Source organism: Euprymna scolopes, chromosome 12 (assembly GCF_053919585.1).
Source record: "Euprymna scolopes isolate OS-2025 chromosome 12, ASM5391958v1, whole genome shotgun sequence".
NCBI classification, from domain to species: Eukaryota; Metazoa; Mollusca; class Cephalopoda; order Sepiida; family Sepiolidae; genus Euprymna; species Euprymna scolopes.
In genome coordinates, this window is record NC_136493.1 from 150,008,579 (window position 1) to 150,025,862 (window position 17,284).

Below are 17,284 nucleotides of genomic sequence, written 5' to 3' on the forward strand. Positions count from 1 at the left end.
ATGAGAACCCCAATTTCTTCTTGGCCAAATAGTACGGCAAATAAGTTTTTTTTTTTCAAAAAAAAAAAAAAAAAAATAGTTGAAAACCAAAACATTGTATAAAAATGTATCAATGTAAAAACATTTAAATGTCTGCAAATTATGTTATGAAAGCAACATTGGATTTTTAGAAAAGTTTCGTATTGTTTTGTTTTTTTCAAATAAATAAAAAATTTAGATGAAACATTCTTCAAATTAAAGCAACATTGCATTTTTTTTTTCTTTGGAATTGAAGTAAATTGTCCCCTATTCTTTGCGCCACCATCTCAGGGGTCCATCCTGGGCCCAACTCTCTTCCTAATTTACATATTTCATAATCTACATATTTCAATTTTCCTATGAAATATATTGTCACAGAAGTTCTATCCGTTTTTTAAGGCTCAAAACATAAGTTAAAAAGACAACACACACACACAAAAACTTCTCTTTTTTTTTTTTCATTAATATTTTTATTTGTTTTATCGTTATTTCCATGGCAGGTGCTCGTCTGAGCTCCAATCTCTGGTCCCCCCCCCTCGACAATTTTTCACGAAAAACACCCGTCTAGCTGAAACCACTGTCAAAAATTTTCTCCACTCTTTATCTGTACCAAAACCAAAACGTAGATTCCACATTCTACAATTTGGATGTCTTGAAGTTCAACATAAACAAATTCCTGATGAACTGCCCCCTTAAGTAAGACATTTTATCAAATCTCCATTACTAACAATTACTATGATATTATCCCATTGATTACTGCACACGTAATAAATCTTATCCCCGAGTGGCCTCCGGACCTTGATAAGTGGAGACTACCATATAAAAAAAAAAAAAAATCCCTATATTTAAAAATGTTGGTCATTAAGTATCACCCTGTTAGAAAGAGCAAACTTGTTGATTTTCTTAAAAGTCTCCATTATTTTTTGGTTAATTCAGTAGATGGTAATGCCATTCTGCTTGTGAACTTTATCGCGTATATATGTGTACACACACACACACACACACACTAGGCGTATCAAAATTGCATACAAAGAAACACATAATATCTGGTCCCCCCCCCCTCGCCAATCTTTCACAAAAAACACCCATCTAGCTGAATCCACTGTGTAAAATTTCCCCCACTCTTTATCTGTGCCTAAATCAAAACGTAGATTCCATGAACAAAGCTTCTTTCTTAGAACTGCACGCCTGTGGAACTCTGTTCCATCTGCCTGCTTCCCACCGGACTACAACTTGGATGTCTTCAAGTCCAACGTTAACAAATTCCTAATGAACCACCCTCTTAAGTAAACACTTCATTAAATCTCCACACTAACGTAATGTACTTGCAATAACCTTTATCCCTGAGTGGCTTCCAGGCCTTGATAAGTGGTGACCACCGTGTAAAAAAAAAAATACACACACTCAAAAGCCCCCCCCCGCTACACTAGTCTTTTTCTACTCTATCAATTTTTTTATGGCAGATACTCGACTGATCTCCAGTTTCTGGTTCCCTCCTCCACAAAAACTTGTCTAGCTACAACCATTGTAAATGATCTTCCTTTTTTTCCTCTGTGTAATTAAAACTAAACAAGTTAAAATAACATGAGCTAAGATTATTTCCAAACTCTACCCATCTGTGGAACACAATACAATGGCGTTGCTTTCCAGTTGACTACAACATGCTTGTTTTTAAGTCTAATGTTAAATTCTTGTTGAACCGTCCTCCTGTTTAATAAAATTCTGCCAAGTTTTAACCACTGTTATCAATCTTCACGGTGTTGACTTACCTCCACCTGAAAAACTCATGAACCCATGTTCTAGAATGGTTTTTGGAGTCTTGATACGTGCTGATTCGATACGTGCTGATTCGATACGTGCTGATTCGATACGTGCTGATTCGATACGTGCTGATTCGATACGTGCTGATTCGATAGCGAATAAAAATTGCAGCTTTTAGCCTTGATGACTCATTAGCAAATAAAAGAAGAGAAAACGCACTTGGCTAATTATTTCTAAATATTTAATCCCACAAATTTGACACCAGACAACATTCTTTACAGTAAAAAAAAAAAAAAAGATTGAAATTGTTGCTTCTATATTACAACAAAAAGATTGAAATTGTTGCTTCTATATTACAACAAAAAAAAACATTGAATTTCAAGTAAAACAAATGCTACCTACACAATTATCATGTCAAATAGTAACATATCCAAAAATTACAGAAAACAAAGTAGAAAATTAATGAAAAACTGTTTTTGATAATGTTTACTTTTGATAAAGTTTTCTTCGACATTTTCAATTATATTCATCATGTGACGTAAGCAACAGAACTTAATTATCTCCCAACAACTTTTTAGTAAGCATAATGATTTTGCTTCCTTTTACAAATTTCTTTTTTCATTAATAATTTTTTTTCTGCCTTATCGTTATTCATAATTTTTGGACATGTTACTATTTAAGACCTGACAATTACGTAGGTTCCATTTGTTTCACTTGAAATTCAATATTTTTTCGTTTTTGTAATACAGAAGCACCGAAGGTTCTATCTGATAGCTGCTTGTATATCTTCTCTTCGATGTGTGCCATCGCAGAAAGGCCGGTCATCAGTCTGTTTACAGTTGCACAACCAATATTCTTTTGTTTCGTCGACTACAAACCTCAAAGGGACGTATTTCTTCAAATTACTTTTCTTGAAAGCTGTTCCTTCCAGTCTTTTGTGCCAACCATCACAAAATGGCTACAAATAGAAATAAACTAAAATTTAAAATATTTATATATATTTTTTTTTTATTTATGGAAAAGTTTAAGTTAAAGAACAAAAGCAATCACTATACAGGGTGGAACGATAAAATTGTCGTCCTGGAAAAGACGACATCATTTCATGTCCATTTAATGAAAACCGGTTTTCTGTTTTTACTGCAGACCATCTACTAGTTGGCCAGTTGTGTACAAATCCCAAAAGCAATAGGAGCCTTCTATCATGTCTGAAAGTAACAAAATGTCCGACGACCGAGATTGGAGATGCGCCGCTGTACAACATGCTCTCTACTGGTCCAAGTTATGACAACAGGACCATTGCCAGCACCCTCAAAATGCATCACTGTATTGTCATGAATAACAGGGACATTCCCACGGTGATGAAAACAAAGTTTTCAACCATAGTTATGGTCTTTAGTGTGGTTTCAAGTGAGGGCCACATCATGCCACCTCACATTTTCGAAGTCAGCTTGAAAGCTGAGATCCTGGATATGACCTTAAACTATATTCGATGGTGAGGTCCGAGCTTGTGGGTTTTGGGGAGTGTGGAGCCACCCTTTAATTGCCATTGCTCCTAGGTCCACTGTGACCCAGAGTGGTAGTAACTGTTAGGATCCCAACTATGGGTTAAATAGAAACCAGCTTGGGAAAAAAAAAAATATATATATATATATATATATTCTATTAAAAAACTTTTTCTTTAAAATCACTGGATTTGGCATTAAATAACCTGAAAAGGGTTGATATGCTGTAAAACAAAAACAATCAACCAACCAATTGAAAGTCAACACCAAAGTGTATCTGGATGAGCTGAAGAGTGTGGTGATCCCTTGATGCAATCAGGTGGCCGCTGACAGACCCTGGGTGTGGCAACAAGACTCAGCACCGGCCCACAAGTCCAAAGAAATACAGGCTTGGCTTCAGAAACCTAAATTAATTTTTTTCAAAAAAAAGTTTTAAGATAAAACTGTGGTGTTGTTTTCTTCAGGCCAACAACTTTATCGTTCCACCCTGTATTCCCAGGCGATCCAATAACATGAAATTTATTTAAGAAATCAGACGAATCTCCAGGATATATTAAATACTTCAGATGAAAATAAATTATTGCAATATACACACGATATGAAGACATAACATGGAAATTGCTACAAGTTTAAAGAAAGAAAGAGAGGAATTCATTTTATGTAAAGAATAACTCACAATTGCAATTATGCTTTTATGAAAGAATAAAGAGTACTTGTCAAGCATTTTTCATTTCAAAACGAATATTATTATTAACAATAAATTATACTGTAACATTACATATGACCCAACACGTTGTAGACTCAGTCGCAAAGGAGACAAAAAATAAGAAAAAAAATTCAACTTCTGTTTCAAGGTTTTAAGAAAAGATTTATTTTTCATCCTAACGCAATTTCTTGTTACAGCTGTGATGTTACCCACATCTCTAACATAATCGTTTTCTCTAATATACTCGTTGGTCTGTTACCAGAAGTTAATCAACGTTTGTTTTCCCAAGGCTTTTTCTTATATATGCTAATTAACCAAAATACATACTAAAATATTCCTCAGTTTTTGGATTATGTTTGAAAAAAAAAAAAAAAACTTTGATTTATAATCATTGTTCTAATTACAAAGCCGCGTGGAATATTAATTAGAGAAATAATCGTATTTATCTCTCGTCAACATAAAGATTACAAGAATTTCTGTGATACATTTTAAAGTATGAGATATACAGAAACCATATTTTTTTAAAACATTGCTATGTAATATTATCCACACATTTTTGAAGGAGACATCACAGCTTGTTTTTAAAATGTAGCAACTTAAAACATGTCTTTGTTTTGTTTTTTTCATGAAAAGAAAAAGGAAAAAATTCTGGTACATCAGACAAATGGGTAAAGTGATTGAAATCAATCATGTAAGTGATCAAATTATTCTGTTGAAGTTGATGGATGGTGAGACAATTTCCGCAGCAATATCTGTTTATGCACTATCATGTGATTTTAGTGAAGACGTGAAAAAGGAGTTTTATGACATGATAATTACAGTTTGTAGTAAGCTTGGTGAGAAGAAAATACTTGCTATAGTATGAGATTTGAATGGTCATGTTAAGATTTCCAGTGATTTTGAGGGCAGTCATGGAGGAAATGGATATGATAATAGGAATACGGAACAAGAAAGAATCTTAGAATTTTGCCACGGACATGTTGGTTGCAAATACAGTTTTTGAATAAATGGAAAGCCATTTTGTTAGGTAGATCATCTGTTGGTAAAGACACAAAGTTTGCGTGATGTGGCAGTAATACCAGATGAAAAAATTGAGACACAGCATCAACCAGTTATTTGTAACTCAAGAACAGTTTATCAACGAGTTATTTGTAACTCAAGAACAGTTTATCAACCAGTTATTTGTAACTCAAGAACAGTTTATCAACCAGTTATTTGTAACTCAAGAACAGTTTATCAACCAGTTATTTGTAACTCAAGAACAGTTTATCAACCAGTTATTTGTAACTCAAGAACAGTTTATCAACCAGTTATTTGTAACTCAAGAACAGTTTATCAACCAGTTATTTGTAACTCAAGAACAGTTTATCCTCAGGAAAAATGTTTTGCGGATATTTTGGTTTGGTTTTACAGCACATCAACCATCTACAGGTTATTTAATGCCAAATAAGGTTGTTGAATATAATTCTATATTTAGGATAATTATTTATAGTTCTAGAATACTCTGCTGTCAAAAATGAAAGTGACACAATGTTCAATGAGTGAGATCAGAGATGTGCCGCTGTACAACTCATGTTCTCTACAAATTCAAGTTATGACAACAGGACTATTGCCAGCACCCCCAAAATGCAAATTTGGACGATTTAATGCAGCAGGACTCAGCACCGGCCCACAAGTCCAAAGAAACCCAGGCTTGGCTTCAGAAAAAGTGCTACAATTTTGTACCCTTCTCTCACTGCCACCCCTCCTCCCCTGACCTGAACCCACTGGACGTTTGGTCATACGGCGAGAACATCACCAACATGATCTCCTACAACATCAAAATCAGCCTGCTCACCGTCATCTGCCGAGTATTCGCCGAGCTCCTGCGGCGCTTATGTAAAAGGCATGCTCCCAGTTCCATACCTGTATCGAGGCAATGATTGAGGCTGAAGGTGGCTACATTGAATAGGTGTCAGCTCTACTACATAATCAAGTTACCTGAATTGATTTTTTCAATAAAAGTTTTAAAATATAGCTGTAGTGTTGTTTTCTTTAAGACCACAATTTAATCGTTCCATCCTGTATATTGTCTTTGGAATAAATTACTTCAGACAACACGATTGGAAAACATTGCATTACCTTTGTTAACCTTTGGAAAAAAAAATTGGTAATCTATAATATAAATCTCACCTGTCTGTTTAAATGTATGTATGTTTGTTTGTTTGTACATCTGTCTAAAACTTTCAACAAAGGCGACGGATTTTCACGAGACTGCTATCATTTTGAAGCTCGACCCTTTGGATGACAAATAGCAAAAAAACTGGTTAAAAATATTAATTCCTTTACCTTCAACTAGGCACTTTATAAGGAGAGATCGCTTTTTTCGACGATATTTTCAAAAGCCATCACCTCTTTTCGATTGATAAGCCTTAATTTAAACCTCTGCCACTTCCAGTTTGGTGATGGATGTAATGGCAAAGACATCACATTTTTTTCACATTCTTTTCATCCTTTGCAATATGGGTTGGAGCCTGCCTGCCTGCCTACCTACTACCACTTGTTTTTTTCTCAACACACATCTTCAAACACCCAAGCAACACCAGGCTAGCAAACTAATATAAGAAGGATGACGTTACTTTTAAAAGGAAATTCCACAAAGATTGTCAGCATTACTCAAGAACAGGAAAATGAAGCACGCCACCAGCGACACTGCTTTCAGAAGACATCATTCTTTGAAAATATTACTCCTTGGCATTGGTAATCTTTGTTCGCAACACAACTGACCCTCAGCCACTGTCTTTAAGTAACTATTTGAGGAAAAATAAAAAGGCGAAATAAGGTTTTAAATTTTGGAAGAATCAGATTTGAATAATATGGTTGCGAACTTATAGATACTACGACACGACATGATTAGATCGCACCTTTCCAATCTCCCCTCTAGCCAAAGTAAATACCAAAGGATCCTGTTCTAAAACATCATGGGTCACCAACCATAGTCTACAGATGGCATGGTTTTCATTTGTTTTTTTATTTTACCCCTCTGCATGGGATTGCAGTTGGCAAGTGAGCCCACAAGAAAAATAAGAAGCTTGAATGAAGAACACATGAAACATGTTGGCTTGACTAACCCTAACCACCTTCCAAATATGATACTGTATTATAACTACTATTTCTCCCGGGCAACACCATGTATTTTGTCTCGTATAACAAGGACATTCTTTCGTCCCATGAATGCAGAGACTAAGTGATTGCACATTCAGTTACCAGATCTATTTCACAGTGATGTGGAAAAATTGGAAACGTATAGTGTTGGAGATAACAGACTAGACTTGTGGGTGAACAAATCGGTCCCCAAGGTATAGGGTAACATGGTGGTGGGATGACGAAGTTGAGAAGCATATCAAACAGAGGTAGAAGCAACATTTATAGTCATCCGTTCATCAAACCACAAGGATTAAATCCAAGAGTGCAGTACAGTCTACACATGGGATTCCAAATAAAGCCACAAACGCATTAAGCAGAGAAATAGAAAATTATATTAGAAATTAGAATTACATGTCAGAATATGAAGTTACGGACACAAAAATCCAAATGAGAAGGGGCAAAAGTAAGGAACATGGTGTGTAGAGGTTGTCTGTCTCTTTTTTTCGTTTCATTGGAGCAACTGTAATTGCTGCTGTTGAGTTCTTCTCTTTTCTTGCTACAATGTCCGTAATAGTTTTGTCTCATAGTAATTTTTTTTTTATTTATTTATTTAGAGGTTTACTAGAAATCAGGAGGGGTAGGGGGCTAAGAGTTTATTCCGTAACCCTACTTTAAACTATAAAGGATAATAAAAATAACACTGACTTAACATCAAACACAAACATTGTGAAATGACTACCTGTTTTTTGCTGTGACCACAAGTGCACCAGCTGTAACGTTTCCCCGCCTCCAACATTATTTTAAATGGCTTTTTGTCATAAATCTTTCCTTTGGGTGAGCCATCAGGGCTGAATTCATTCTGGAACCTTGGTGTTTCAGGATGAGGTCGAACCTTATCAATTGATTCTGGCCGCATGCCACGAGTCTGGATAACCTTTGTAAAAAAAAAAAAAAAAAAAAAAAAAAATTGGTAATAAACTAATATAATAATGATGACAGATTGAGGTACGTTAAAAAATACATTATTTCATGTGTTTGCATCAAATGTTATGGGGAGGTATATTTCAGTATTTATTTCAACAGTGCTCAATATGTGAGTAGAGCTAAGTTTCACCTTCGTAAGGAATTGTCAGGGGTTTGAACGTCAAAAAATTTAATCATGCTGACAACAACTGATAGCTAGAAACACATGTGGTCCATGGATAACTTTTTATGCACATAATATTTTTTAACGTGTAAATATTTAAAAAATAAAATATAAGGTAAAATATGTCCCGTTTATAAAAGAGACAATGCATTTATATGCAAAAACAAAAGGCAACTTCTTCATTGCTAAGGTAGCGAAATTAAAATACAAAAAGAGCCCTTAAAAAAAAAAAATAAAGATAAGAATAAAAATAAAAAAATAAAAAAATTATTACTAGCAGGCCACCCAGCATTGCCCGGTTGTAAAATACGCTTAAACATGATATTTCGATTAATGCAGATTTCGTATTTATTAATATATAGTAATGATTTAAAAAGTTAAAAAAAATGATTTGTGTGCCACCACTGAGAATCGAAACCAAAATGTTTAGCTTGCAATTTACTTTTCCGTTTGACGTTAATACGTGAGCTATGGGAGACATGTTTGCTGCAAGGCTAAAAATTAGAACATGAACCAATAGCTATTACGTTATTGTTACGTGTTTGTGTGTCTAGAGCTATTCACAGCAACACATATTTAAATAAAAGAAAGAGAAAATGTGTGTTATAAAAAGTTTATTTGTAAACAAAGTAACGACCGACTATTTTATTTTAATTTAAGATAAAGGATCTAAGGGAGGTAATAAAAAGGTTTTAGCTATTACTATAAGTTAGAAATACTAAAATAACTTCCAGATATATTTTACTTTGGTCAATATCAAAATTCAAGAAATTCTATATTTACCAATATGTTGTTCATTGTGGATTGTTTGCAGTGGTTTGTTTAGCTTGATGTTCAGTTGGCTTATTTTTATGACCAGGGATTGTTTCAGTTCTCGATTGTGGCTGGAGTTAAATTGATTTTTAGTTAAACGGTCGCCTCCAAATTTTTCATTTGGTGTACAAATCAATAACTGGTTTTACAAATGTATATACTTCTATTTATAGTAAATGCTGGAGAAGGTTCCAGAAACCTTCTGGAACCAACGAAAAAGAATACTTTTGCCAATTCTATTTTAAAAGTCTCTAGATCGATTTTAGCGATATTTTCACTTTCCAATATTAAAGTAATTTGATTTATATTATCTTATATACTATTTTTATTTATATATTATTAATATTTATTTTGTATTATATTTTAGATTTCATTTTATTATATAATGTTTCAAGTATTATTTTATTATAATATTTAATTATATCAATAAATATTTTCATTATATATTATATTTATTAATTATGATGTTTAGTTAATTCATATTCTTTTGTGTACGAAATTGTAATTTCTTTATATCTTAAGAAGAAAAGATGTCCTCACATGACACGTACGCATGCATATTTAGAATGTCGTCATTCGATCATCACCTACCAAATTCCATTTTTTTTTTTACATTTTTGCACCATTTTCCCCCGGTTAAAACCCAGATATAAAGTTTTGCATGAGTTCAAATATCCTATATATTAAGTTTCATGTTTGTAGAAAAAAAAAACTGACACAGGAGTTTGGTAGGCAAAATTTTTTAAACAAATATATATACATACATAAATATATATAGAAAGAGGTTTGTATTTACTATAACCTTTTTACATAAATATTACGAAAGTATAAATCATGTAGAATATCTGCATGAATATAATTACACATAATAATTAACTAAAGATGATCATCCCATAAGAAAGCCGAAAAAATTAATAGGGAATTGATCAAAATTAATGTTTAAAAGAATATGCAAATTAACTACATCTTTTGCAGATGAATGCAATTCCACGTCCCATATATAACAAAGTTATATGTTCTTTTTAAATCTATAAAAGTGAAAATGTTTGTGTGTGCGTGTACATTTCCCTACACAATAACTATCAATTTTCGTTCTACAGACTCGAGGTTTGACATAATGAGTAATGAAATTTGGGAAAATCTTTTTGATCGGTTTTCAGCCAGAAATATGGCTGTTAAGGGGTCAAAGTTCAATGATTTGACCTTTGAGAACTCTACCAAACTCCTCCACCAATTTTGGGTCCAAACACTTGAAATTTTAGATATAGGTTCTTTGGACATGGATCTAACTTAATAACTTGATTTGAGCCCAAAACAATAAATTTTAAGGGGTCAAAATTGGGGTAAACTTTAAAAACATTTTCCCTCTGCTAACTTTTCTCTATGGTAGTTAAGAAAATCTATTATATAGAAAAACTTTACATACGCACACTTTTTAATATATACATACACACATAAAGTTATGAACAGTACATAGGGCCCAAGCAAAGCTGGGCTGAACTGCTAGTAAATGGGAAAAAAAAGGGGGTTTAATATGCTAATACACAAAAAAAAAGGGGGGTTTAATATGCTAATACACACAAAAAAAAAGGGGGGGTTTAATATGCTAATACACAAAAAAAAAAAAAAAATTTATAGGCGTATAGATATATGGGTTTATAACGTAAACTTATTTGAAAATACATCATTTGAACTCAAAATTAAAAATTCTGCAAGAACGTTCTTGTCAACCTAATAGCAGTCACATATAAAGGCCTATTTCCTCTTGTAAATCAATGCCCCCCCCCACTGAGTTATTCAGCCACACACTGACAAGTCAGTTGGCAGGGCGCCTTGATTCATCTGTCCCCTAAGAAACTCTTTAGCCCCTTTTGAGAACAGTGATCAGAGAGCAGAGAAAACTTAACCAGAAGCAAATCCAGACACCTTTCTCCCTCCTCTGTCCACATTACATTGCAGCATCAACAGTTTTCATAGAAGGTATCTGCTGCCAACCCAGGACTCCACAAAGAAGAGCTATCTGACCAACACAACCATAGAACATTCTATCCCTTCTTTCTTCAAACCAAACACTGTCCAACTTTCTGCTGCTGAAATAAATGCTTCCTTTGTTTTGTTTTTAAAATAGGTTTGTTATTCATTCGGTGCTCCATGTTCGAAAACTAGAAATTATTTTAGTAGAAGTACAAAGCAACAATCATTGTGCTCTCAAAACAATATGAACAGAACTCGTATTGGCACGTTTCTGATTGTCATTTACCGAACAGACCAAAAATGACTGAAGCAATCTACAATTTAAAGGCATCAAAAAAAAATGTCAAAATGCAGATGACATTAAAGCACACGAATGCAGAATCAGGTTAGATTTGTGTTAGGGTAGGGACAAACAAAATGAAGCACCTAATGGCATGAAAATGCAATTTTTCAAAAGTTCTGCAAATATCCTAATGGTCATATTTTTTCAGCATCTGTTGTATAGCTGAGGGTTTCATACTAAAAGATAAGATGGGGACATTCATATTGATGAGGGGAAGATACATTTATACACGTCTGGAGCGTTTCTTCTTATAACATATATTGAGAGGAGGGAGGGGGGGTGAACAGTTCTTTTAACACAGGAGAGGACAGTCATTACTTATGATGGAGAGGGGCATTACTTAGGATGGGTTTATACAAAGTTCATATAAGGATGTTTCACACATTACCTTTTGCTGTTGAATGATGACACGACACAGTTTTACAAAAACATGATAACTTCTTTATTATCGGATCGACTGGTTGAATGGTGATGACATCAAGGAATTCAAAGTCGCTTCTACATGTTTAACGTTCCACCCCTTCACCTCTGAGGGACCCTCCTCTGATCATGTCAGCTCTGTCCGACCAACTCTGCTGGTATTCGATCTGGACTCTACTGTCTCCATCTCAACTCATTTGCTAATCCTCTTCTATTATTGAGAATCCCTTTCTACTATGACATCATATGTGTCTCTAAACGTGATCAACTCACGTGGCTTAAACATAAATTTCGAAAACACACTTCTGCAACAAAGAATTCTCACTAACCTATTTTTCAATGTGTTTTTAAATTGCTATTGTTCGTTCTTCTCTAGCTGACCTTATTTTAATTCAGTTTTCATAAAAAGAAATGAACAATTAAATTCTTTCTACAAACAAACATATCTAAACTATTTTATATGAAATTGAACAATGCAAAATTCTAACATTCTACTTTCTGAACCTATTTCTGAACCTTGCTTACAAAGTTCGAATCTCGGTCTATCCCAATCTCATTTTCACTTATCTAATGTTCTTCTTATTTACAAGAAAAGGAGACACTTTTTCTTGTAACACATCAAGTAATAATTTTTCTCTTCATAAAATTGCTGACTCAAAATTTTTCATGTGGCATGTCATCATAAGTGACTCCTTTGTTCAATTTTTGTATGTTCGGCAACAGTAGAGGTGTCGACAGTGAACCCCAGATAAAGGAGAGAGGCCTGCACGTTTGGACCAGACTGCGACTTAAAGCAGATCAAACTACAACAACCACGATGGCAGTGAAAATGTACAGGGTGTTCAATAATAACCGTTACAAAGGCTTTTGCTTGTATTTAATAAACAAAAAAATTATAATTACATTAATTGAAATGTATAAAATAATATGGTAATGAAAATATAAACTTTTTACTCGATATAACCTCCATTAGAATCCACAACTTGTTGCAAACGTTTAGAGAATGCGCTGCAGGAGTCACAAATGACTCGTTTGGGTATGTTCTCCCATTCCTTGGTCAGTTTCTTTTTCAGAGCGTCCAAACTGGTGTGGTGTGTAGCTGAGACTTTGCTCTCCAAGATGTACCAGATTGCAAAGTCCAGTGGGTTCAGGTCTGGAGATGATGGAGGCCATTCTTCCTTCGAGATAAAAGCAGGCACATTCTCTGTCAGCCATTCCTGCGTCTTTTTCGCTCCATGAGCAGGTGCAGAGTCTTGCTGGAATGACCAACGCCTGTTTTTGAAATGCTTTTGCGCCCAGGGCAACAATGCAGACTCAAGAATGGATGTGCGATAATTTTTCTGGTTCAATTTGATGCCATCATCCACAAAAACGAGGGGACTTCTTCCCGTCTCTGTTACCGCTGCCCAGACCATCACTGAGGCGGCACCTTGCCTCTGAGTAACCACTCGAAACTCGACTTCAGTTTTACGCGACCAAATCCAATCATTTTGGATGTTAACATGCTGTTGGACGTTGAATTTCTTTTCGTCACTAAAAACCAAGTTAGAAAGCGTGCCAGCAGTGATGCGAGATAAGATGAGCTCAGCTCTTTGCACACGTCTCTCGATAGAACTTGCAAATAACAGTTGCTTCTTCTTGTTTTTGTTCGCAGATGTTTGGAGATCAGTGTGGAGAATCGTAGACATCGTTCCGATTGACACTTTACCCTCTTTAGCGAAATTTCTGAGGGATCTTTTTGGGTTCCTCCTAAGCTTCTCTCTTGTGGATTTTACCAGTTTTATGGTCCTGGCAGAACGAGGCCGACCTTGACCAGGTTGATTAACAATGTCACCAGTTGATTTGAACCGTTTAAGTGACCGCCAGACCAACATTCTGTTGATATTTAAGGTCTTTCCTATGTTAGATGCTGTCTTCCCAGAATAGCTCTACAATGGCGGTTCTTTTTTGTAAATCATTCTGATCAAAACTAAAGTTTCAGTTATAGCTTAGATTTATACACCTGAAAAAACATACAAAATATAGATAATTTGTTAAATATAGAAAATAAAAGAATCTCGTAACGGTAAATTTTGAACACCCTGTATTGTGTTTATTTTTGCAAATATTCTTATCTTTGTTTGCAAAAACAGTTTATAATGAATTATGTTAAAAAAATCACGAGTTTCGCTATAACTTCTCGTTATGTCAAAGGAAAATAATCAGAAGGGGCATTTTCTGCATCGACATCGTCTTCCAGTCTGCAATGCATCAACCAAAACTGAATTTCAGTACTTAATCCTTAGCATTACCAAAACTATATTTTCAGGATTAAAAATTTGGGAATCAAAAATATATGATAGGTGTCCAGGATTGTTCTAATTTTAGATAGGACTTGGGGTTAAATTCAATTTTTATGGTATCTTTTGTTTATTAAATTATTAAATGAAAGTACTGAATAGTTGAAAACAAAAAAAAAAAATCCCATTTTAAGAATGGCTCCCTAAATAATTCTGTCATTATTTCAGTACGGGGTCATTCCATGTCAAAACACCAGCAAAAAGTTCAAATCTGCACCCACCGACACCGAATTAGTTGAAATTTGGCACAAATATTCGCCTTCATGAGTTAGGAAAATTTGCTAAATTATTTGGTCCTAAACCTAACCGTTCGGATTTTAAGGGGGTGTAAAATTTGCATATTTTGCTTCCAAATTTATGCCATGAAACCGTACGTAATTTCAGTGTTTTATAAAATAAGAAAAAAAATACTTCCACTTATTCAATATTCCTGAAATTTAGTAGAAACAGCATTTAGGGACTGTAGAATCCAAATATCTAATTATTTTTACCTCATACCTGTAGAAAATAAAATTTTGCTCTCCCAAAAGCATGTCCCCCAAATCATGAATTTTTTACCTATGTAGCTTATGATCAGTCTAGAGAAAATATGTCCTCTTCAATTTTCATAATATTTTGTTTATAGCATCTATGACTGCTTAAGTTCTCAAAAAACTTTTGTGAGGGTTTCTAGCCTACTTTAGGAGATATGCCCCGCCAATTTTATAAGTTTTTTTTTTCCTATGTACGTTCAGTAATTCAATTCAGTGAAAGATTGATAAAGACAATCATCCTAATGCTCCTAAACTTCTCAAATGTTCATATTGTGTTAAGTAATTTCTTAAACTATTCAATAAGATAGTCTTTGTTAATTCAAAAAGAAAATAATTTTAATATATTTTGCAGATATTGCATTTTGTATGGTACGGATAGATTGTCTTTGACAAGTGATAAACATTGACTCATGCAATAAGATCAACACTTTATAGAGTTTTTGTTGATGGCATTAAACATTTTTTTTTTGCTTTTTTACAGGTTTTCAAAAAGTTAATTTTATTAAACTAAAACCCTTTTTTTTTATTTAGAAGAAAGTGATAATAAAATGCATTTTTCATTAGTTTAAAACACTAAGATCAAGCTACACTGAGCGATAAATTTTTTGTAGACTATTGGTTAAACATAAGATATCTGATAGATAATAATTGTAATAAATTTAGAATTAGGCAAACTGTGAACTCTGAATGACCCTCCTCTAACCCAGACTGGAACATGTCTGTGGCACCTAAAATATTTATTAGTCACTTTTTACTGTACACATAGATTCGAAAAAGTTGTCAAAAAACAGATATATAACAAATAAATGTTATCAAAGGCAACATAAGTTACTTTTCTACCTAACTGGATATGTTTTCAATGTTTTTATTTAATGTAACATGGCTATTCAGCTCGAAAAACATATTGTATTTACCGATGTATTGGAAAATTCAAAATGGCGCCCCACTCTCTCTTTAACACGGTAAGTTTGAGAAAAGATGCTATAAATATAAAACTAGACAAATTACTGTTAGAAACTCGCTCAATATATATTACCGTGACATAAGTTGACATATATTCGGTGGTTTTTTAATAGTATTTTGTCTAGTTTATTATTTATAACAACTTACAACGAACTTACCGTGTTAAAGAGAGAGAGTCGGACGCCATTTTGAATTTTCCAATACATCGGTAAACAATGTATGTTTTTCGAGCTGAATAAACATGGGGTTTGTATTACCGTACACATAGATTCGAAAAAGTTGTCAAAAAACAAATATATAACAAATAAATGTTATCAAAGGCAAGATAAGTTACTTTTCTACCAAACTGGATATAATTTTCGTGTTTTTATTCAATGTAACATGTTTATTCAGCTAGAAAAGCATACAGTGTTTACCGATGTATTGGAAAATTCAAAATGGCGCCCAACTCTCTCTTTAACACGGTAAGTTCAGGAAAAGGTGTTGTAAATAATAAACTAGACATAATAGTGTTAAAAATTCGCTCAATATATGTTACTATAAGTTGACAAATATTCGGTGTTTTTTTAATAGTATTTTGTCTAATTTATTATTTATAACACCGTTTCCCAAACTTACCGTGTTAAAGAGAGAGTCAGACGCCATCTTGAATTTTCCAATACATCGGTAAACACTGTATGCTTTTCGAGCTGAATAAACATGTTGCATTGAATAAAAACACAAAAAACATATCCAATTAGGTAGAAAAGTAACTTATCTTGCCTTTGATAACATTTATTTGTTATATATTTGTTTTTTTGGCAACTTTTTCGAATTTATGTGTACAGTACAAACCCTAAACATGTTACATTGAATAAAAACACGAAAAATATATCCAGTTTGGTAGAAAAGTAACTTATCTTGCCTTTGATAACATTTATTTGTTATATATTTGTTTTTTTTGACAACTTTTTCGAATCTATGTGTACAGTAATACAACCCCCATAAAATTTTAACTTGGAAATACGATTTAAAAAATAGCGCGAATCAGTAAGTGCATTTAGCACCAAAAACATATGAAACTTGAATTTAATCTGAAAAAAACTAATAGCGCAGTAACAAAAGTGCATATGCACCAAAAATTATTTGCTATGCAATAAATTCTATGTAGTTTCGGGTGAGAAAAATTTACTTTTTGACGCCTTTTCTCCACGTTAAAAAACGACCCTGGTGTCTAACTCTGTCCCGTGGGGAGACATTGTAAATAGGTACTATACGACCTTGCCCCTAGACCAGGTTTTTCAGGATGTTTATGTAATCGACTAAAAAATTAGAATCTCTTTGTGTGAGTGATTTAGCTGAAGGTATTACTCTAAAAATTCACCAAATAATGTTCAATCTAATATACTGTATAAAAGAATTTACCTGCACGCATGGTAAAGGAATTCGTAGGAGTCCCGTAGAATACCTTTGAACGCCGGCCATGTTGACTATCCCCAACTTCCGTTTCATGCGGACGACAACTTCCGTTAATTCGGAGACAAAAGAATTTATTTTAATCGTTCAGTAAAATAGTAAAGGTGTCTTTATTTATTAAAACTTTTTTCAATCACAAAAATATTTATAAGATAAACTATAAATCTAATATGTTTACAGCTAA

The 17,284-nt window shown here is 33.7% G+C and overlaps 1 protein-coding gene across 1 annotated transcript; it reads right to left on the minus strand.

The window, feature by feature from the left end:
* Positions 1 to 1,998: 1,998 nt before the first annotated feature.
* Positions 1,999 to 17,273, minus strand: LOC145291544 (uncharacterized). The gene is made up of 3 exons (XM_080137555.1): positions 17,050 to 17,273; positions 7,853 to 8,047; positions 1,999 to 2,737 (listed from the first exon to the last, which is right to left on the minus strand). The coding sequence occupies exons 1-3, from the start codon at positions 17,134 to 17,136 to the stop codon at positions 2,543 to 2,545; spliced, it is 477 nt and encodes a 158-aa protein (XP_079993681.1). The 5' UTR covers positions 17,137 to 17,273; the 3' UTR covers positions 1,999 to 2,542.
* Between the last annotated feature and the right edge of the window lie 11 nt (positions 17,274 to 17,284).